Source organism: Myodes glareolus, chromosome 15 (assembly GCF_982192425.1).
Source record: "Myodes glareolus chromosome 15, mMyoGla1.1, whole genome shotgun sequence".
NCBI lineage: Eukaryota > Metazoa > Chordata > Mammalia > Rodentia > Cricetidae > Myodes > Myodes glareolus.
The window spans coordinates 72,979,314-73,003,538 of record NC_142040.1 but is presented as its reverse complement, the minus strand read 5'-3'; the positions used below and the strand labels follow the sequence as shown (position 1 = coordinate 73,003,538).

The window sequence follows — 24,225 nt, the reverse complement described above, 5'->3', positions numbered from 1 at the left end:
CGCCTAGTGTTTCCTCAGTGTTTAGGGGTGTAGGAGAGTTGACTGGAACCTGGAAGGTAACCAGATTGACTGTCTCCCTCAGGAGTCAGCAACTGCCAACAGCTCCTCCACTGAGGTCAGATAGTGAGGGCCTTATGCACCCATGCTTGTTGTATGCTGTAGTTGAGCTTATATTAGTGTTATCCACGTAGTCATAGTCAGAGGGTGCTCATGCAAAAAATTACTATCAATGTTTCGCTGTTCTAGAAATGTCTCAGCATTTCTACTGCTTCAGGGCACACGTCTACTATACCTGGCTCTGACATTCTTTTCAACTCTTCTCCATGACTTTTGGCTTTAGGTGTGTGCCAGGGAAATCACTGACAATGTGTGGTACAGGTGTCACCTTTGGAGTAGGGCCCTCCACAGACGAATACTCTCAATGCTTTGATCGTTTTCCATCTGTGTAGTCTTCTCCATCTACCACACAATTAATACATTCTGGTGAGGGTTGAGAGGTGCCCGACTGTGGGTATAAAGATGAGAACTTGGGTTCATTTAGTTACTGTTCACTCATTAGAATGACTGCATTAAGTACTCCCTAGGATTTATCACCTAGTCAGGTACAAGATTATCACCAAAATAACATCACATGAGTTACAGTTTGTAGAAGGAACTTCAAACGTAGTCAGCAAATGATTGGTTACCCCAGAGTTTTAATGCCATTGTTGCACTACAGGCACTGTTTTTATCTGAGACACAGCTGTTGAACATGAAACTAAAGCTGCCTCATCTGATGACTGCACCTCTGCAGCCATAGCTGCTGCCTTCCTGTGGGTGTCTTAGACGGTAAGAGTTTTAAAACAATTTTAACTCTGTCTCTGTCCTTTTATTTGACTAATAAGGGTTACCAATAAAGATTAAAATGTTAAGTGAAAATCTGCTAGTTCAGAAAGGCAGAGCTTCTTACACCAAGGAAGAATTACAACAGCTTGGATGACTTCATTGAGAAAAACAACAGTAACTATGACATAGCATAGATCTCATATTCTGGGCAACCAATGGACAAAGCTATGGCATGGTAAAGGTTTCATGAAGCATTTATAGTTATAAAAGATAGAGATCATTAATAAAGGCAAGTTTCAAACACACTGCTAGAACAAACTGTTGGGGGTTACAGCAAAGAGAAGTCTCTGCTGTTCTCTGATGAGATTCTTAGTATTTGTGCTCTTGTAAGTTATATATATATATATACATATATATATATATGTATATATATCATGCTGATATTGACATTCCAAAATGGTTTACTTATTTCAGGTGGATAATACCTGATTTGTTGGCAAAGATTTTACCACATTTCACACACTCATGAAATTTGCAGTCAGAATGAATCATTTAATGTGTTTTCAGGTTTGAAGAAGTAAACTTTCTAAAACATTTGTTGGATTTCTCTCCTGCATTAAATATATCATGTGTTGAATAAGGATATTAAGATTAATAAAGTCGTTGCTACATTCCCCACAATTCTAGGTATTCTCTTCAAAATGCGTATTTCTTTTATGTCATAGAAAAGATAAAGTTGAGGAAAAGCATATGTCACAGTCTTCACCTTTTTAGGGTTTCTCTCCAGTATGAAGTGTCTTGTGTCTATTAAGAGATGAGTTAAGATGAAAGGTTTTGTTACATTCTTCACACTTGTAGGGTTTCTCTCCAGTATGAACTCTCTTGTGTTTACTAAGGTATGAGTTATAACGAAAGGCTTTGTGACATTCTTCACACCTGTAGGGTTTTTCTCCAGTATGAACTCTCTTGTGTTTACTAAGGTATAAGTCACAACGAAAGGTTTTGTTACATTCTTCACACCTGTAGGGTTTCTCTCCAGTATGAACTCTCTTGTGTTTACTAAGGTATGAGTTATAACGAAAGGCTTTGTGACATTCTTCACACCTGTAGGGTTTCTCTCCAGTATGAACTCTCTTGTGTTTACTAAGGTATAAATCACAACGAAAGGTTTTGTTACATTCTTCACACCTGTAGGGTTTCTCTCCAGTATGAACTCTCTTGTGTCTACTAAGGTTTGAGTTACAACGAAAGGTTTTGTGACATTCTTCACATTTGTAGGGTTTCTCTCCAGTGTGAACTCTCTTGTGTGTAATAAGGGATGAATTACAATGAAAGGTTTTGTGACATTCTTCACACTTGTAGGGTTTCTCTCCAGTATGAACTCTCTTGTGTCTACTAAGGTTTGAGTTACAATGAAAGGCTTTGTGACATTCTTCACATTTGTAGGGTTTCTCTCCAGTGTGAACTCTCTTGTGTGTAATAAGGGATGAATTACAATGAAAGGTTTTGTGACATTCTTCACACTTGTAGGGTTTCTCTCCAGTATGAATTCTTTGGTGACGCTGAAGATCCCTAGAATCTGAAAACTTTTTGCTGCAGTATATACAGGTATAATGACAGTTTTCAGAATGGATTGTTTTATGTTTTCTAAGGGATACAGATGAGTTAAAACATCTGGCACAGTATTCACAGATGTAGGGTTTCTTTTCATTATGAATTCTCTTGTGTTTTTTAAGGAGTGAGGTATGATGAAAGGTTTTGTGACATACTTCACACTTGTAGGGTTTTCCTCCAGTATGAACACTCCTGTGACTCCTAAGGTATGCATGACGATGAAAGATTTTGTTACATTCTTCACACTTGTAGAATTTTTCTAGAGTATGACGTCTCCTGTGTTTCCTAAGGGATGAGTTACACTGAAAGGTTTTGTTACATTCTTCACACTTGTAGGGTTTCTCCCTTGTAAGAATTCTCTGGCATTGAATATATAGTGAGTTATAATCAACGGTCTTGGAGAAAATGCTATAATCTTCGGGTGTTGTTCCTTTTGAGCAAAAGTTGAGATACGAACAAAGGTTAGAAAATATTCTTCATACTTACAATGCTTATCTTTTTAGAAGAAAACACTTATTAATACATAATGAAGCAGTGAAAAAAATAGAGTCATTTGTACTTAGAGGTACAAAGTATAAATGATAACATATTGTACATACAAATGATCTATACTTATAGTAGAATAATGGAATGTCCAAATAGAATATAGACATAATGGCATTTAATTCAAGTTAAATAGCTAAGTTGCAAGAGGATTTTACTAACAGAAATAAATTTATCAAATGAATAGAGATTTTATATTGCAGAACATCCATAAAATTAGAAAACTACCTGAGTCCAGGAAATAGAAAATTAATTTTGGCTTTGTGAATTTGAGACACAGTCTAAATAAACATTTTATCCTGCACATATAGTTTTACTTTGGAGTACAAAAGATATGCTGCACATGAACACACTCTACGTAAAGATGAAATTCATAGTTCATATTCAGGACATTATTTTATATTTTATTTGAAAGACCAGAATATACATACCTGAAACATATTGAATCATGGTAAAACAAAATAAACAAACAAACAAAAAAAACTCTTCAGATTCACTTATGAATGATGCAAATTTAGTTGAGACAATATATCTGTCAATAAAGATATGACAAAATTACGTCTTTCCTTTTTTGTTTGTTTTGGTTTTAGAACACAAGGTTTTTCGATAAAGACCTTGTTCTCCTGTAACTCACTATCTAGACCAGGCTGGCCTCAAACACAATATTAGAGGGAGAAAACTATTTCTACCTTCCATTATCCAGTTCTCTGTACTTGTCATCAGAGGTAATCGTAAGGTAAAAAACTGAAACAAACTTAGATTCAATTTTTTCCTTTAATATGGAATAATATTAAAATCAGATGTACTTAAAATAAGTGGTTATTGGGCCTGGAGTGGTGACACACACTTTAAATCCAGCACTTAGGAGCAGAGGCAGAAAAATCTTTTTGAGTTCAGTGCGAGTATGGTCTACAAAGCCAGATCCAGGACTGCTTAGGCTACAGACAAACTCTGTCTTGAAAAACCACAACAAGAACATCAAAACAAAACAAAAACATAGAAATTTGTTTATTCAAACTGAATTTTTCAATGCTTGAGTAAAAAGAGTCAAATCTAGACTACACTTGCATGGCAGGACACACCCTTCACTCAGATGGACACAGACTTAATGGATTATTGGCTTTCCAGTTTCAACAGAGGATAAGGATGCACAGGGAATAGGAGTTCAGTGTTTGCTGCTGCTTTCTCCTTCCAGTCTGTAAACCAGACCAGGAAATCCCATTCTTTACATGTTGGGAAGATGAATCACTCCTCATGTCCCATGGGAAAAGGATGAATTCTTTCATGCTGAGGAGGATCTCAGATTCTGCACCACATTCTAAATGTGTCAGGCAATGGAGACACTCATTGCAATTTCTCTGTATTCGATGTCTCCTAATTTGATAGTTGAGCATACCGAGGGGACCCTTATACCTTATACTGGCTAAGGGAGTGTCATGGTGGTTCAAATGGCCATGCCCTGTACCCTGGCTTTGAACGTCCTCCTCTTAACAAAGGTGATCCCACAGGTGAGATGTCAATGGCAGATGTTGTAAGCAGTCATTAGCAAAGTGGTAGACATGACTGAGGCTCTGCCAGAGGGGCCGTCAGCACAACAGGATAAACTCTGGGCACTCATTCAAACTAAGTCACATGTGCCAAGTGAGGACCCATCACATCAGGTAACAAAAGCAACACAGCCTGAGGAGGACGTGAGTGGACTGTGAAAGCTCACCCAGAGCAGCCATCCTGAGCTACCTGCCAGAGACATCTGGACCAGCTCCTCTGCTGTGGATCATCTTTTCGTACAATATGAATATATATTATTCCCATCATTAAAAAACTGATGGGTTGACGGCTAGGCAGAATTTTCTGGATAGAGAGACTGCTAGGAAGAAGAATGGCAGAGTGAGAAGAGTTGCCAGAAGATGCAGAGGAAAAAGGTAAACATACTGTATTGAAATACGGAAATGCCATGTGACAGAGTGTAGATACTGAAATAAGAACCTGCTATGTGACAGCATCCTACAGATTTGAGCCACCAGCTGGAGTTCCACCAATGCAATGGGTGGCAGAGTTTGGGTTTGGGTCATATAGACAGAAAAAGTTACAAATGTTTGGGAAAAAAAGATCCAGATGGTAAAAAAAAAATATTTAAATGTCTTACAGTGTTTAAAAATGCACAAAGTCTTGTGAGAGAAAATAAAAATAGTATAGATGGTCAGAATATATATATATATATATATATATATATATATAAAATACTTTTAAAATAAAGCAAAAGTCCTTGAAAAGGGAATAAAGTAATATGAAAGTTAAAGACACACAAAGAAGTAAACTACACAAATGGTCTGGATCAATATGTTACTGTGTTGTCTGTAGATTTTCTGACTGCTAATGAAGGGATGAGAGCTGCTGAGACTCACTGGATTGTGAAAACTGCTGGATTAAAGCAACCGATATAGTTTTTTTTTTAAACATGTCTTGACTTTACAAGGAAAAAAGAAAAAAGAGAGGTTATGGGGGCTGGAGAAATGGCTTAGTGGTTAATAGCACTGACTGCTCTTCAAGAGTCCCTGAGTTCAATTCTCAGCAACCACATAGTGTCTCACAGCAATCTATAATGTAGACTTGGCGCCCCCTTCTGGCATGTGGGCACACATGGAAGGAATGATATACACATAATAAATAAATAAATAAATAAATAAATAAATAAAATAAAAAAAAGAGGTTATGTTTTTGTTTCCAACAACACGAGAGCCTATTTTTGTTATGTATACTTTGATCTATGTTAAAGCTACAACCATCATTTTCAATTAGACAAAAGGGGGAAAATGCTGTAGAATAATCTTTCTCTAAACACATGTGAAGATGTGTTGCTTTTATTGTTAATAAAAAACTGGTATGTCTAAGGCTAAGCAGGATTTTGGGGGCTGATGAAATCCTGGCATTAGAAAAGCAGAGTCAGAGCAGTGACCAGGACTCTGAGAAGCAAGGGGAAAACATACAACATGAAGAACAGGCACTGCCATGTGTAAGAGTGTAGAAGACACAGGGGTTAATGAAAATGAAAGACCTAACGTGTGATAAGCCTGAGCTGTCATTCGAGCATTTATAATTAATATAGAGTCGCAGTATGGTTATTTGGGATTGGATGCCAGCACAGAGCTGATCCATCGAGCTACTGATGAAAAACACTGCCTAAACTCATCAGTACTGATCCCATTATAAACCTGGAAGCTAATGAAAATATACACTGAATATGTTTCAGAATGTACCAGAGACCTTGAAAAGAAGTGATCACAAAACATCTTCATCCAATTTAACTCATGGTAACCTTAGCCATAATGCTTCCTATACTTCTACCTAGGGTGGCAGCCCTGAATATATCTGACATAAAACATATTACCAGTACTGATGTATCTGGAAACAACAGATTGACATATATAAGTTTGAAATTTCTTTAACAAGTTGTTACTGCATAGGTATCCAAATACTGGTACATGATATCCTTGTACATGATAAATAGATTAACTTGAAAAAAAAAATCCCGATAAACCCATGGAGCCTTACATCTCACTAAAAGGCTTAAATCTAATAACTACGATGAAAGAGAGGCACACAAATACTGTACCAATAACTGACTGGATGGGCATCTCTGAATCAACAGTGTAAGGCCTTGAAGGTTATTCTGTCCTAATCTTCCTTTGTCTAATGGTCATGACCTGCTATTACCCCTGCAACTGGGGGTAAAAGTGTTAAAAAAAAACCAAACCGCCTCTGTTAAATTAGCATACCTAGAGGCCCAACACATCCCCTTTATACGATATGCCAATGCTTTGACACGTCACAAAGATCAGTGGGGAACGCACTGCCCAAAGTGCATCCAGTTTTTCTGAGTTTTATTCAACTGCTTCCAACCCCCCAATTATTCTAGCCAACAGAATCGACACCGCTGAACCTTATGTCCCTGACTGTCTCTCTGTGATGGAATTGTGGGTTTGCCTTTATCAACCCACTATGGTTACTTTTGTGTAGAGAACTTTTTTGCTTGAGTCTGCTCTCAACCTCTATAAATAAAAGACTCGGTCTTTACAACTCTGAGTTCTATTTCCCCAGTCTTACACTACAATGGAGAATCAACAAAAGGAAAGACCTTGGAGGTCACTGTAAGTAGAAGCACAGCTTGTAATTGGGGAAATCCAAAGCTTAAGAGACTCAAACCCTCATAAAACTGAGACAACAGAGACAAGGAGAGACCTAAAGAACGATTCCCATGGTATCATGTGTCAAGGTAAATGAGAAAGCCTCACTTTCTGCTGGATATCAGGGTCTCAGCTCTGCCCCTGAACCCCGCATTCCTACACACCTGGGTGCACGCTGGCTGCTGCTTGTCTCTTCCCATCTGAAAGCTCTGATCTTTGCTCCAGAAATGTCACCAGGTGTGGCTTAGGGACACCAAGACCTGTTTGTAGATAAAGAGAAGAAGTTGTTGTGTGTTCTTGTACACGGAATTTACATGTTCCTTCCTGTACATGGCTTGTAAGGACAGAGATGAGGTGACAAATGATTGCAGACAATCAGTTCCTTAAGTGTTTTCAGACACGATCACTACAACACATGATGGAGTCTACAACATCCAGATTCTGAGTTTCATTTCAAGGGAAAAACAGTAAAACTGAATTGTAAAACACTTCAAGTGGAAAGTAAGCTCCACCTCTCATGCCACTGAATTTCTAAATGTCCGACGAGAGTGAGGGAAACACATATCCAACTCAGAATGTTTAAACTCAGAAAGAAGAAAACAGTGTAAGGAATCTTCCTGTTTTCATTATTTATTTTAATTTTTCATATGCATTAGTGTTTTCTATGGATGTATGTCTGTGTGAGGCTGATTTGATAATCTAATTAATTTTTATCAATAAAAAATCAGCAATCAGGTATCAGCTAAGAAACTGAAGTATCAGAGAAGCACCTACCTCTTCCATCCCACCATCCAAAAGGCAGAGAAACTGCGTCAGCCCCACCTTTCCACGCCCTGTTCCCCTCTCTACAGTCTTCCTATCTCTATGGTAGCTAGTGGCTAATCTATCCCGACTCTAATCAAACTTTATTTGTCAGAACACAACACAATTAAAACATCACACAACATAGGGATGTCAGACCTTGGGTTTACAAACAATTGTGAGCTGCCATAGGAGGGCCAGTGATGTGGGATTTCCTGCCTGGGCTAACAGGCCAAACAGTGCTGTAATTAATATAGTTTCCATGAGATAATTTGTGTCTGGGCGGCGAGGAACAAAAGAGCAGTTTCCTATGACTTAGAGGTCCTCTAGAAGAGCAGTCCGTGCTCTTAACAACTGAGCCGTCGCTTTAGACCCAAAACGATTTTTAACATAGCAATTTCCTTAATTATTTTGAAAATGAAGGATATGAACCTGACTGTTGAAATGCTCCTATGAGAAACCATACAAAGTGAAGAAGCTATATGTTGAGGGTGAAATAAAAAGTCACAATAGATGAGATCCTCACCAAGGAACAGAAGGTTGCTGTAATTCTCCAACATCACATCCCTGTATAGATTCCACTGAGCAGGCTCCAGACATTCTCTCTCTTCTGGAGAGAACTCGATGGCCACATCCCAGAAGGAGAGCATTTCCTGAAATAAAGATCAGTGAATGATACCACACATTAATTTAATTAAAACGATAAGTAATTTAAATGACAAGAGGCACTGAACTGTACAGAACTTGAAACTAGCTAGGGCCAATCTGAAAAGAGAGAAATAATTGAAAAAATTTCTACCAAGACTGTCCTGTAACCAAGTCTAGGGACATTTTCTTAACTAGTGATTCCTATGAGACAGCACAGCCTGCTATGGGTGGTGCCTGCACTGGGCATGCAGTTCTACATGGTCCAGGAAAGCAGTCTTGGAGTCAGAAAGCAGTGTTTTTCTGTGGCCTGTTCCCCACTTCCACCTCAGATTCCTGCCTTGAATTCTCTCAGTGATGGACTGTTACCTGGAGTTGGAGTCTAAAATAAACCCTTTCTTCTCCAAGCTGACTCTCATCACGGACTTTAGTATAGCAATAGAAACCCTCAGACAGGCATCACGTGTCTGTGGATTTCTCCGAGGATGAAAGAGAGTTAGAAATGTTCTTCCACAGGTAGTAATATTCCTCAGACATTTCTGAAGTGGTCACATGATCTCACACTGACCATCGGTAGTGAAGACAAGGTAAACAAGCCCATAAGCCCAGTTAGACATGATCCATTTGAGAAAGACGTGTAAAATGAATGCATCCACAGAACATGCATTCAGTGCCATGTACGACTATACACCACACATTTATGTATATGTATTCCTCACAGGAAGTCACCGTGAAGGAGAAGGGATTTCTGAACAGTTCATGCGCACAACCATGACAGTGAAGTGTATGAAAATACAGAGTCTGATGCAGCAGCTCTGGCTGTGCTGTGGGCTCAGGATTTCTACAGAGTTCAGTAATGATGCAGATGACAGTGGCATGGGACATGAAAAGGAGCAGCAAGGGGACGAACTCACGGACTAAATACCAGTTAAGTATCTGATCATATGGGAAAATAGGCAAGAATAGGACTAACAGTACTGCTTGAGATTAAGAATAGAATACACATCACTTCGTTTTCGCCTTTTCCCCTTCCCGTCTATTCTCTGACAGGTACTGAAGAAGGGGGTTGCGCTATTCCCAAGCATGTTTGCACACATGACACCTGAGCATCAGTGTGCGTAGCTGAGAAATGGAATCGCTGATGCTATTTTCACATGTCAAAATTTCCTAATTTTAGACTTTATGTTTTTATATATTTTAAGTAATGTCCCAAAATGATCTATAAAAACAGTCACACATCACTTTTTCTTTTGATCACTACAGGAAGTTTCAGCAATTAATGAATAAAGAGGTATTTGTAATAATCTCATGGTTAAGCTTTGGATTCTCAGTTATGGTATGTTCACCCCTCAAACACTACCTTCCAGACTTCTGAAATGCACCCTACATAAGGCACATCCAGCACTTGGGAAACAGTCAAGGGGCTTCTCCCTCCCATCACGCTGTCCCAGAACACTCATTGTTCAGGAAGTACAGTTAACATTTTTATTTGGCCCGTCACCAGCTCCCAAGTAATGGCACAGAGACTTCTTTTTAATCATGGAAGCTTGGCCATTATCTTACTCTTGTCCCACTACCTCTTATAATTTAATTCACCTGTTCCTATTCATCTACATTTTCCCTTGGGGCTTTTACTTTTCTTTCATTCTGTATGTCCTGCCTTCCTGCCTCCTCTGTGTCTGCCTGGACCCTGGTGTCTCCCTGTCTCTGCCTCCATGAATCCCCCTCTTCCTTACTCTCTCTGCATGGAAGACCCGCTTACACCTCCCACCTAGGTATTGGTCATTTAGCTATGAGATGAATCAGGTGCCTTATGCAGGCAAAGTAAACAAATGCAGCACATCTTCCCATAGTTAAACCAATATTCCACAAGCAGATGGAAGACCTCTTTACATAGTTAAAATGATAATTCACAAAAAGTCCAAGTATTTGCTTCCTGATATCACTGGTAAATAGAAAAAAAAATCATTACAACTCCAGCTTCTGTGACTTACAATGCTTTATGTTTAACAAATCTCTATTGTATATGAGTTTCAATTTATTACATTTAAGATACTGATGAGGTAATGTGCTATTTATCTGTATCTGTCTGAAATAACTTTCAGTTTTACCAACTGTCCTAACTGGCAGGAGTGTAATTTTTCTGTAAAAATTATTGAACTGAAATGTCACTTTCCCCTCTATCTCCTCAGTGCAACTTCTCTCATGTACCCCAATAACCTGTCTCAGATACATTTTCATTCTTCTCTAATTAATATTGTTACACACAGCACACAGCACACAACTGTACATATCTACACTGTACACACCTACTATATAAATGTCTGTTCAGTGTTACCTGTGTGTATGTTTTGGGGACTGACCACTTGTTACCGGATGAATAGTGAGTGGACTCATCCCCGTGGAAGACTAATTCTCCCTCCATTAGCAGTCCTTATGAGCCTATACTTCTCTGTTAGCCACCAGATCGCCCCCTGCAGGGGATCTTGTGTCACTGCCATTGTTCAGGGCTTGTTCAGGCAGTCATATTGTTGGGGTATCATGGGTGCAGCTTCCCTTCCCTTCTAGAAGGCACAATCTCACATCAGACTTCTTGAGCCCCTGGCTCTCATGATCAATATAGACCCTCTTCAGAGGGTCCTTCTGCACAGGAATTGTGGTGTGGTGTATCTACTGGGTCAGGGCATCACAAGACAATAGTTCTCTGGATTTGTACGTTTTAGTTTTCCGTAACGCTCTCTGTGCTGCAGTGAGCAGTGTCTTTATCAGCAGTGACAGCTACATTTTTATATCTAAGGAAAAGCACCATAGAAAGTATTTATCACATCTTTAAACTTCATATGCTCCCCGTCACAGATTCGAGTATCCAAGGCTACCCTGGAATTTGCAGGGGAGAACCAGAGGGCCCTGCCTCCACCTCACAAATGCAGAGATGACAGGGATGTGCCTCAGAGGAGACTGACATTTCTTTTCTATCACAGGTCTGGTTACTAAAATCACAGGATTACATACAGGTCTGGGAGTTCTCCTCACCTGCTGACTGGACACAAAAGCCTGGCGCTGTAACACAAGGCCATGAGAGCTTTTCACCTGTTCCTAGGGACCCTGCTTCTGGACCAGCTCAACAAGCTCAAGGCCACATCAAGACGTTGACACAACCATTGTGGGCCAAGCAGACATCCTGTCGTTTTCACAGTTAGTCCGCCCTACATTACGGATGGGGGACATTTCAAGGCTTTAAGAAAACACAGTCCTCAAGATGAGGCCTGGAGTCAGCTTCTCCAGTTCCTTCTTCCTACAGAGGGTCGGTCCCTCTGTGTGTGAGCTGTATGTGTGTTCTCTCGCCCCTAATCACAGCTTTCTATGGCAGCTGGTCCTGGCAGACCTTGCTGCTTCCTTCCAGAATTTACCGCCAGAGACCTGAGGTCCCTCGGATATTTTTCCTTTCTTAGTTCTTTAGCCATCAGAACAAATGAACACAAGGTAAACTGTCTCCCTCACTCACCTGCCTCTCCTGTCCCAGGGCGCTTCTCCATCCCACTCCTTCTGGCAGTTAATCACCCTTTCCGTGGCTGCCCCAGTCATAAGGCTGATAATAACAATCTATTTGTTCTCCCAGCAACCTGCCTTCTCGTCTCCCTTAAGGAACAGATGCCTGAGATCTCCAGGATGACAGTGAACCAGATGCCTCTCCAGCCACACCTCCCGCTGAGTGTGAGCCCACCAATTCCTGACTCTCCCCTCCCCTACATCAACCAATGCCCAAAGGTGTGAGGCCCTCACCCCTCATTCTCAAAGGGGCGAGAAGAAATTTCCTAGCAGAATGTTTTAAAAACAGAAACCCAGACTAGCTTGTTCCCAGGAAGATAGTGGTCTTCCCCCCTTCCACCTGAGAAATTATGCCCAACCACCTGGTACAGGCTGATAAAGATGGCCTGACACAGGAACGAGGTGGCTTTGCTCTAAAAACAAAGAACTAGATGACACAGCAGGATGTGACAGAGCAAAAGAACTTGTGCCCCTGCCAAAGGAGCTTCGAAAGACCTCTTTGTAGTTACACCTTTAAAAGCTTACCCCACAGAGGACTCATCTAGAGTCTCATCTAACTCCTCTAGAACTCATCGCAATGGAGCGGGGGAATTGAACTAATGCATATTATGCTAAATAAACCTGGCTTATTACAGTCTGGGCCTCTCTGGTGGTCTCTCTGGGGGTAGCAATCTGGGCACAACACAGATATCTGGAATGTTTCAGTTAAGGTCACTTCAGCCCCTGGCATCCATAGAGCCTGAATCTGGAATGTTTGGGTGGAAGTTCCATCCCAAGCCCCCTCCTCTGGGAGTTGCCTCAGTCCAGACTCCACCCAGAGAAAGGCTGCCAAACAATGACCCCTCCCCAGAGATGCTCAACACCACTCCCACAGAGTATTTAAACAGCACCCTAGAGCACAAACACATGGTTTTCCAGTCTTCCCCATCTCCTCTCTCTGGGTGGCTGGAAAGCCATCAGGGAGCATTGGTATCCATTAAACCTGGGCTTTGATTTGGTTTGATGTGGTCTGATTCGGATTATTGCATAGGCAGAGAGGTTTACTGGAGAATAAAAACTTCATAAACCTCAAGACCATACATTTAGGCCAGTTACAAAGTAAAGGAAGGATCAGAAACCACGACTGCTCTAAAGATACAAAGAAATCACAGCTGGGGGTTGGCGGCACAGGCCAACACCTGCACTCGGGAGGCAGAGGCAGTTGGATGTTGGTGAGTTCGAAGCCAGCCTGGTCTATAAGAACTAGTTCCAAGACAAGCTCCAAAGCTACAGAGAACCACTGTTTGGAGAAACCAAATAAATAAATAAAAATAAGATACTGAGAAATCTGACAGCATCCCTGTGAGAATGGGTCAGAAGTGAAGCAGGCTTCCCCACCAAAGCTGCTCAGTGAGCTCCCAGCTCACCCTCAGGAGCAGGCAGTCAGCTGACCATTCTTAGCTTGCAACCCTGGACCTTGCACTGTCATCTACTCCGCGCAGCTCTCCTGTCCCAGAAGCCCGAGGCGGACTCGGGCTGCACGTGGCGTCCTAAGAAAACCGTTGTTCAGGGCGCAGTCCCTGTCGCCCTCACCCCAGCCCTGACCTGCAACCTCCGGCGTCCCAGCCAGTTGAGCCCAGCACCTCCAAGGCAGCTTCTCCCGCCCTCCCACCCAGCCCAGGTCCGCTCCCTCCAAGACGGCCCCGCACCCCGCACACAGTGCCTCAGACTGCGCTGCACCCTGGACCAACCTCCACGTCAGAGACGCAACAGGAAAGTACGGCAGGCGGGACTCTCATCCAACTTTGAGGAAGTCGCTCAGGTCGAGACCAAATCCGGAAATGTGATTTCCTAAAGCGCGCCTTGTGACGTCACTGACGCCGGGACTACATTTCCCAGAAATCTGAGCGAAGCTAAAAATCTCTATTCAGAAGTTCAGGCTATTGGCCATTTGGCTTTTTATTAAACCTATCAGAAGTTGCCCTAACAACAACCTAGCTTCACAGTGTACACAAGAATCTATTCCACAAAACCTCTCTTACATTAATCTCTCAGCCTGAGAAGGTCCTCAAAAGGACAAATTTGTAAAATATTTCTTCAGCCCAACACCTAGTGGCCTTTCTATTTTAATACATTCTACATATCGTGACATTCACCATCCATCATGTTATCCTGATAACTGCTCTAATTGCTGAAAATTATCCAATATGCACTTAGTGATCCCAGATACTTCGGCGCTTGAGGTCAACAGGCTCTGAAGAAACTTTATTAAATCTCCGGTTACCTTAAAGGAACCCACTGACTGAATACAAGGCAAATTTGCTGTGCTCACAGCCCGAGGTGAGGGAACCCAGAAAGGACAGCCTGTGGGGTCTCAGGAGGTTCCTGAGCTGGAGCTGCCATGACTGCAGTAGCCCAGCAGTCACCCTCCACCTCTTTACCCTCCTGAAACCCTAATCATCCAGCAGACTACGGAGCCAGGGAGGCCGCTCCCAACTCACAGTGACTATAGGTGTAGGACCACTTTTTCTATGCTGGGGGCTCCTTAGCTGTGCGGCTCTCCAGCTAAAGAAGTTATACTGCTCCCTAATGCCCCTGTTTCTAATAGGTCTTCAAGTCGGTTTCCTCTTAATAGGGCATTCCCTCTGTCCTTGAGATTCCATTGTTTTATAACTGTGGTCTGCCTTGCTTTCTGTCCCAACAGCCTGACTACTCCTCTTTATATTTTTACTTTTAAATGCATAGAAACGACTGCTTTCAGAGTATTGCTAATATTACACATATATTGTCCCGCGCTACGGTCTCGCCAGCAAGAACGACGCGGGGCACTTAGGATACTTCTGCAGTAAAGCTTTAATGTCTCTTGAGAGGGAGAGCATCAGCTTCCAAAGCGGAGACCCCGAATGAGGGGAACCCAGCCCTTATAAAGGAAACAGTCCTCGCTTCTGACGTGTCACTCTTGGATCGGTCCACTGCCCATTATCCCAGAAGATGCCTCGGGAGTAGGCAGGGATGCAGCGGTAGAGAGTTACAAAGCACGTGCGCTGGGATTAAAGGCGTGTGCTACATCACCTTGAACTCACAGAGATCTGCTTGTCTCTGCCTCCCAGGCATTGGGACCAAAGGCGTATACTACCACGCCTTGAGGTCACAGAGGTCACTCTGCCTCTGCCGCCCAGGCATCAGGACTAAAGGCGTGTGCCGCCACACCTTGGGGTCACAGAGGTCAATCTCTACCTTTGTTCCTAGAAGCAATGGAGAATGTGGTCCGGCCCTCCACAATATATGAACATGTGTCTTTGAGGCTAGGATTTGGTGTCCCCACATCAGCCCCAAGCATCTGAATCTCGAAGGGTCTTTTAAATCTCCTGTCCATAGCCAGTGCCCTTTACTTTGAGACAGGGAAAAGGAGATCAAAAAACAAGTAAGAAGACATTGTGTGATTAACAACAGCTAGGGGGCTGCCTATGGCCAAGAAAGACAATCATTGTTTATCTCCAGGTGTAAAGGTGTCTGTATAAACACAGATAACGCATCCAGATATTTTTCCAACTTGAAAAATGTAGTTCACCATAAATGCATGTCCATATGTGAACAAATATGTATGCGTGTACTATGTAGTTGAGAAAAAGAATAAAGATTAACTATTAGGGGATGAGGAAGGATTTAAGCAGGTAGTGAACATGGTTGTCAAAGAGGACCTAAAATAACTGATTTTCAGGTTCCAATCTGCCATGAATTGTAGTTTTCATGGTGTACTAGTAAATAAATATATTCAGTGCAGACAGTGTCAAATACGATGTGAAATACTCAGGTTTGAAGGGTCTGAAGACAAGAATAAAAATATAGAAATAGAAATATAGACACTAAAGATTAGAAGGTAGAAGTTTAGGATGTAGGAAGAAGGACACATAAAGCTGTAAACCTAAGTAAACTATCAACAACTTTCCCAGCAGATCACAGATCAATCTTCACAGGGATTACTTTCTCGGATGCCTGGGAAATCTCCATCACGTTAGCTATTTACAACTGACTGTTTTATTACAAGGCCAGAGCATCTCCCTGTAAACTGAGGGTAGTGTCTTGACTGTCCTTAACAAACAGTAGGTGTGAACTGAGTTTAACCCTTAGGAGACAGAGATATGTGACCTCTGAGTCAGACACTGTCTCTGTTATGGGAGACTGACACCACCAGAGGAGAGGCTAGTGTTTTGACTATCTTTGATAAGCAGTAGATGTGAACTGAGTATAACCTTTAGGAGACAGAGATATGTGACCTCTGGGTCAGACACTGTCTCTGTCATGGGAAACTGGCACTATCAGAGGAGAGGCATGACCTCAGTTTGTACTCGGGGATACCAGGAGACAGTGGATAAATAAAAGAAGGTTTAATTAATGAGCTCTGATAATGAAGGTTGTAAAGTATGGCAGTCAATATCTGAAAATTTACCTAAAAATAATGTGAAAGACTTTTCTTCTAAGTTCTCAGTCCAAGAATCCTAATTTATTAACCTTCTAGTGTTACAAGCAGCCCCCTTTCTGACGAATTGCTAAAGATATATGTTTTCTTGCAATTAGTGACTTTCGTTGTAGTCTCTCCTAAAACATATTTCATGATGGCTGCCTAATTACTCATGGACACTAGCACTCACTCCCCTCTTTAGGGTCTCCGCTGACCAACCCAAGGGTCAGGGGCAAGGTTGTAAAATTCTTTTGTTCAGGGATAATGCCTGGTGCCCCTGCTATAAAAAGTAGGTTCAAAAACCAGCCGTTTGCCACAGTGTCAGAAGCCTGAACTCTGCCTGTGGTCTCAGCTAGCTGATAAGTTTTTGCGCCCCGCGGTGTTTTACTTTTTGCTTTTTATTTTTTTTTTGAGTTGCTTTTGGTTTTCCTGGGATCTGGTTTCTGGAATAAAGTTTGCTTTTGGTTTATTAGACTTGGTGGTGCTCTCATCTTTGCGCGTCCCCCCTGGACCCAACAGGTTCTGCTCTCAATGTCTGTTCTAACTGTACAGAAGTTCATGACTTCTGTAGTCTAACATGCTTTCCATTGACCAACAAACTAGCTTCCAAATCATGACACGAAAACTTATTATTTATAATTGTTTGGCCAAAAATTAGGCTCATCCTTGCTAGCTCCTATAACTTAGACTCTCTTTGCCTATATTTTGCCTTGGGACCTCGTACTTTGCTTTTCTCTCTATGTTGTGCTTTCCTGCTGCCCAATGGCTCACTGGAGGCTGCCTGGCTACTGGTCCCAGCATGTCCCTCTTTCCCTCATTCTCTTCTTTATCCCCACCCCAGATTCCTCTTCTCATTTATTCAGTCTGCCCGGTAAGCTCCACTTATCCCTCTCGGGCCTAAGTGTAAGCCCCAGGTCTGCCCCTGCTCCTGAGGTTACTTGAGGACAGTTTCTGGTCAGCCAGCTCAAACATTCTGTTTGTTCCTGTGCTCCCTCTGCCCCGCCTGGTGATTAGCTGTAGGGCATTGTTTACTCCATCTTGGGTATGGCAATTTCCCACCTGCCTGGGGGGAATTCCTTGTGCAGCAGTTTGGTATATAAGGATTTCCCAAAAGTTGAATAAACAGCATTCAGCTGATTTCCTCTCGAATGACCCAGGTCTCTTGTGTGTTCTTTCAATCTCCAGGCCCTTGTCCGGCTGCATAAGATACAGTGGCACATGAACTGTACCGAGGGGGTAACACAGAATCAGGTGTTACACCTAGGTATCAGAGGTTCCATGTTTTATTAATCAGGTGCCTTAGGAAGACAAGCTGAAACAGATACAAGGCATTTTTACATTTTTTAAAAAAGTAGTACTTACAAATGTAACACAACCTTACACAGTTAAAGTCATAAGCAAATGAAACACATTTTTCCCTAAACAGTCCACAACACTGTAGGTTTCAGATTCTAATTTTCACATGTGAATTTGTTGGGTCCAGGGGGGTCGCACAAGGATGAGAACACCACCAAGTCTAATAAACCAGAAGCAAACTTTATTCCAGAAACCAGATCCCAGGAAAACCAGAAGCAAACTTAAAAATAAAAAATAAAAATAAAACACCGCGGGGCACAGAAGCTTATCAGCTAGCTGAGACCACAGCCAGAAATGGTGTTTGTTAGGCTGTGGCAAACGGCTGGTTTTTGAACCTACTTTTTATAGCAGGGGCACCAGTCATTATCCCTGAACAAAAGAATTTTACAACCTTGCCCCTGACCCTTGGGTTGGTCAGCGGAGACCCTAAAGAGGGGAGTGAGTGCTAGTGTCCATGAGTAATTAGGCAGCCATCATGAAATATGTTTTAGGAGAGACTACAACGAAAGTCACTAATTGCAAGAAAACATATATCTTTAGCAATTCGTCAGAAAGGGGGCTGCTTGTAACACTAGAAGGTTAATAAATTAGGATTCTTGGACTGAGAACTTAGAAGAAAAGTCTTTCATATTATTTTTAGGTAAATTTTCAAATATTGACTGCCATACTTTACAACCTTCATTATCAGAGCTCATTAACTAAACCTTCTTTTATTTATCCACTGTCTCCTGGTATCCCCAAGTACAAACTGAGGTCATGCCTCTCCTCTGGTAGTGCCAGTTTCCCATAACAGAGACAGTATCTGAGTCAGAGGTCACATATCTCTGTCTCCTAAGGGTTAAACTCAGTTCACACCTACTGTTTGTTAAGGACAGTCAAGACACTACCCTCAGTTTACAGGGAGATGCTCTGGCCTTGTAATAAAACAGTCAGTTGTAAATAGCTAACGTTTCCCAGGCATCCGAGAAAGTAATCCCTGTGAAGATTGATCTGTGATCTGCTGAGAAAGTTGTTGATAGTTTACTTAGGTTTACAGCTTTATGTGTCCTTCTTCCTACATCCTAAACTTCTACCTTCTAATCTTTAGTGTCTATATTTTTATTTCTATACTTTTATTCTTGTCTTCAGACCCTTCAAATTTATTTTTCTTTCAAAAGAAAGGGGTTTTAAATTTAAGAGAAACGAGAAATTCCCGCTGAGTTTATGAGTCTCTGCTATATTATTAACTCCTGAGAGTGTTTGTCTCTTCGATACTATCTGCTCTGGACAGCATTACCCTTTGCTGTATTATTTTTCCCTGAGCTTGTGAATCTCTGCTATACTATCTACTCCTGAGACTGTGTCTCTGCAATAGTTCTCACATAAGTTAATCCCTTATTCTATAGAAAGCAGCTCTGAAAAAAAATCATACTCTTGTTGAATAAATATATATCCAATAAGGCCATTTCTATTCATGAGGAAACCTCCCTCTGTGTCCTGAGGAAATTGATACCCAGGTCTGCAGAGACTCCGAGCAGTAAGAAAACACTGACTCACATATATAGCAAGCCCAGCATTTTTTTCTAGGTGCCTTGCTGATCACATCATAGACATTATTAAAAAGAGAGCCTTACCACACAGTCTTTCTAGTTATTAACTGAGATGGAATTTGAAGGCAGAAGCACATTTCTCTGTGATTCCTCTAATTTGCACATTTACATGTTAACGAACTGTTTTAAAAACAAAATGATAGGAATTATAGGATGTGGTCTCTCGTAACTTTCTACCCACCAAGTTCAGTTGACATTAAACTTTCCCAAGTTTAATGATGATGGATGACCAGGAACTAAAGCAGCTGTGATCACTGTGGATGTAGGAGAGAGGGGAGGGTGGAGAAGCCACTGTACATGGTTCCTCTGTTGTAGGCATGACAAAGTCAAGAAGAAACAAGATGTCTCTGGCTGCATCTCATCTGTGCAAAGCCATCCCTGTCTCTTCCCAGAGGTCAAACTGATGCAGAGCTTCTTAGTCCTTGCATCTCAGCCCTCCGGGAGTCCTCTCACTTGCTCCCTCATGAGGCCTTCCCTGTAAGGGTGCTGTCCCGCTGTAAACTTCATGACAGCCAGATTCAGGTACTGTAATCACTGCTAAAATAAGTTTGGACATGTACAAAACCAACAAACTTTAAAATGATATTTGGGGAGATTTAATACACGCATGTTGCATCTTTTACTTAAAGTTCCATATTCCTTCACCTATTGCACCTTACCCTTGGAAACACGTTACTCTCACAACATAGTGGGCCTTTTCTTTGTTCTTTCTTCAATGCACTTAGTGTTTCCTCAATGTTTAGGGGTGTAGGAGAGTTGACTGGAACCTGGAAGGTAACCAGATTGACTGTCTCCCTCAGGAGTCAGCAATTGCCAACAGCTCCTCCACTGAGGTCAGACAGTGAGGGCCTTATGCCCTCACTGTAGTATGGAGGAGCAGGCTGCATCCCGCTGCCCGGCTAGCTTAACCCCCGAAATAACCACAAAGAAATTGTATTAATTTAATTACTGCCTGGCCCATTATACCTGACCTTTTCTTGGTCAACTCTCACATCCTGATCTAACCCATTTCTGTTAATCTGTGTATCACTACGAGGTCGTGGCTTACTGGGAAAGATTCAGCATCTCTGACCTGGTGACTTCATGGCGGTTCTCCCTGTCTGCCTTCCTCCTCCCAGCATTCAGTTCTGTCTTCCAGCCTATCTAAGTACTGCCCTATCAAACAGCCAAGGCAGTTTCTTTATTTAACCAACAAAAGCAACAGAAATACAGAAGGACCTCCTACACCATTTCCCCCTTTTCTGTTTAAACAAAATAGAAAGGCTTTCACTTTAACACAGCAAAATTACATATAATAAAACAGTTATCACACAAGAATTAGTTACAATATTTATATCTATTTTATCTTTTATGATAACTAAGGAAAACTATAAGTATCCATTCTTCAACTCCATCAAAGACTTCAGAAGGATATAATATTACCTAAGTAAACAAGAAGTAAGCAACTTGCGAAACTCTAGAAATGACAGAGACATATCGCTGCCTGTACAATCACCCAAAGCTCTTTTGTACTGTTGGGGCATCCATCTTCAGCCTTTAGGCCTGTAGTATCCAGCAGACATTTCCAGGAAGCAGGAAATTTTAAAGACAGTTCAATCATTTTCTTTGGTATTCTGCAGAATGTCTCGCAGACTCTTTAATGAAGCAGGAACCCGGAAAAATCATCTCATCTTTAGGCAAGTTCAGCAGTCCTCTCTCTGTGGGTTTATTGTGACCAGTTTATGCAACAGTTCAGGCAAGAGTAGTATCTTGCCCAAACGGCTAACCAACTCCATAAGGAGCCTCTTCAATGCCTATCTTCCTCTTGAAGTAGATTAGTGCTGCCAGGAGCAGACGTGTCTCATTGTCATGAACAGCCCTGTTATTAAAATATTTTAAATGCCATATTCTGTAGTCTTTGAAAGATATGAAGAATGCCTATCTAACTGAAATATATCTCTATATATCTAGAAAATCTAACATGACTACAAGCTTGACTATTATTGATGATTATCCATTAACAACTTATATTTCCTAATTAAACATTACATTTAAAAATAAACTACACAATCACAATACCTTAATCTAGATCAGAAATACATATACATATAACAAAATTGACCTTAAATTTATATCAACAAGGCAAAATTTATACCAATGTAAATTATTCATATCTATATCTATCCCCCTTTAAATGTAAAAGAACATTTATAAACAATATTTCGGAATATGGGCACAGTTTTTTCTCTCCAAACTGCTTCCTGCTGTATGGGAACACTGTTAATCAGATCTTTCATGGTGTATCCTGCTTGCTAGTTTCCTCTCAGTCAGCAGTTGAGCAAAGTAATTTTTTGAGGGTGTTCACAGCAACCTTTCAGGAGGGTGGGGTCCATGAAACCATATTATTGGTCTGGAAGCAATCCACGGGTTCTCATCTTCTGTGAAAACAAAAGAACCTCTTTTCCAAAGCATCATATCCTTAGAACCAAATTCTAAAGTCAAGGTACCTCTAGAGTAGACATGCTGGTTTGGCTTAGCAGCCCACACAATGAAAAGTCTCTCTGTACTTAACTCTTTCAGTCAAAAAATTTAAAGAAAACACAATAATATGCATAATTCAGATTCTCTGTGAATTTTCCATTTTAAGTGGCTTATTTTTTTTGTATTTTTTGATCGATGAGGATCTGTACTCAGATCCTCTTTAAAGACTTTACCTTTTTTTTAAGCACTAACTTTATTTTGACTTTCTATACTTTTTTCTCTCTCCCAAGCCTACGTATACCCATCCAACACTGTGACCCAGTTAGAGATCTTTTATGTCTGAATCTGTCCTATTGTGAATCTATAATTCTTTGCTATCCAGGAACACTTCTTAAGATGCTTAGCACTTCTTAAAAACCTTAGCTTACGCCATGTAGCGGTAATATGATACCACCTGTTTCCTGCCAAGTCTCAGTCTTAACTGCTGTTATTATGATAATTACAATAGTTCCTGCCTGAGGTCAGCACAGTTTAACATGGTTGAACCACTCCTGCCTCAGAGCCATTTGGTGCCTCTGAGCTGCAGGCAGTTCCAGGCACACGGCAAGTCCACATTGCCATCAAGCAAGCCATAGCATTTTACTCACAGACTCCATCTAAATTCTCTGTCTCCTGCAAGAGACAAAGGTTGCACTGCCAGCACAGCCCAGAAAGCCGGCATTTTAAAACTGCCAGTTTTTTCCTGCTGCTGAGTCAGGAAAATTTCATCGTGGCAAGCTGCCAGCAAAGAGCAAAAAGCTGTGTTAAACTGTTTTTTATGAGTTTAAAATTAAGCTCTCTCAGGTTTTTAAGTGGATTTAATTGGCCACATTGGATGCCATTCTGTAGTATGGAGGAGTGGGTTGTCTCCTGCCGCCCAGCTAGCTTAACCCCCAAAGTAACCACAAAGAAATTGTATTAATTTAATTACTGCCTGGCCCATTATACCTAACCTCTTCTTGGCCAACTCTCACATCCTGATCTAACCCATTTCTGTTAATCTGTGTATCACCACGAGGTCGTGGCTTACTGGGAAAGATTCAGCAACTCTGACCTGGTGACTTCATGGCTGCTCTCCCTGTCTGCCTTCCTCCTCCTAGCATTCAGTTCTGTCTTCCAGCCTATCTAAGTACTGCCCTATCAAACAGCCAAGGCAGTTTCTTTATTTAACCAATGAAAGCAACACAAAGACAGAAGGACCTCCTACACCATTATGCACCCATGCTTGTTGTATGGAGGGATTCAGCTTATATAAGTGTGATCCACGTAGTCATAGTCACAGAGTGTTCATGCATAAATTGGTATTAATATTTCTAGCAATGTTTCACTGTTCTAGAAATGCCTCAACATTTCTACTGCTTCAGGGCACACATCTACTATACCTGGATCTGATATTCCTTCCAACTCTTCTTTATGTCTTTTGGCTTTAGAAGTGTGCAAGGGAAATCACTGACAATGTGTGATGCAGGTATCACCTTTGGATTAGGGCCCTCCACAGAGGAATATTCTCTATACTTTGGTCATTTTGCATCTGTGTAATCTTCTCCATCTACCTCACAATTAATACATCCTGGTGAGGGTTTAGAGGTGCCTGACTGTGGGTATAAAGTGGAGAACTTGGGTTCATTTAGTGACTGTCCACTCATTAGAATAACAGCATTAAATCTTCCCTAGGATTTATCACCTAGTCAGGTACAAGTTTATCACCAAAATAACATCACATCAGTTACAGTTTGTGGAAGGAGCTTCAAATGCAGCAAATGTATCGTTACCCCAGAGCTTTAATGCCATTGTTGCTCTACAGGCACTGCTGTTTTTGTCTGAGGCATAGCTGCTGCACATGAAATTATCCCTGCCTCAGCTGATGACAGTACCTCTGCAGCCACAGCTGCTGCCTTCCTGTGGGTGTCTTAGACTGAAAGAGTATTAATACAGCTTTAACTCTGTCCCTGTCCTTTTATTTTACCAATAAGGATTCAATTGCTGGGTGAAAATCTGGGTGAAAATCTGCTAGCTCAGAGAGGCAGAGCTTCTTACACACCAAGGGGAGATGTTACAGGAGACTGGATGACTCCACTGGGAAAAACAACAGTTAAGATGGCACAGCCCAGATCTCAGATTCTAGGCAAACAATGAACAAAGCAACGACATGGTAAAGGTTTCATGGAATATTTATAGT

At 41.4% G+C, this 24,225-nt stretch overlaps 1 protein-coding gene across 2 annotated transcripts in view; it reads right to left on the bottom strand.

Moving 5' to 3' along the window:
• The window catches only part of LOC125415875 (uncharacterized), a 38,372-nt gene extending 24,375 nt beyond the window's left edge, over positions 1-13,997 (bottom strand). Inside the window, exons 1-4 of one of the 2 annotated variants that reach the window (XM_087896998.1) lie at positions 13,892-13,997; positions 8,494-8,620; positions 7,331-7,426; positions 1,357-2,869 (exon numbers count right to left, since the gene is read on the bottom strand). In XM_087896998.1, coding sequence (XP_087753124.1) covers positions 1,596-2,869; positions 7,331-7,426; positions 8,494-8,620; positions 13,892-13,939 — 1,545 coding nt within the window. In that variant the 5' untranslated portion in view covers positions 13,940-13,997 and the 3' untranslated portion in view covers positions 1,357-1,595. Of the gene's footprint in view, positions 1-1,356; positions 2,870-7,330; positions 7,427-8,493; positions 8,621-13,891 lie in introns of those variants that run through there. The other variant, XM_087896997.1, reaches the window with a different exon arrangement.
• Positions 13,998-24,225: the final 10,228 nt, after the last annotated feature.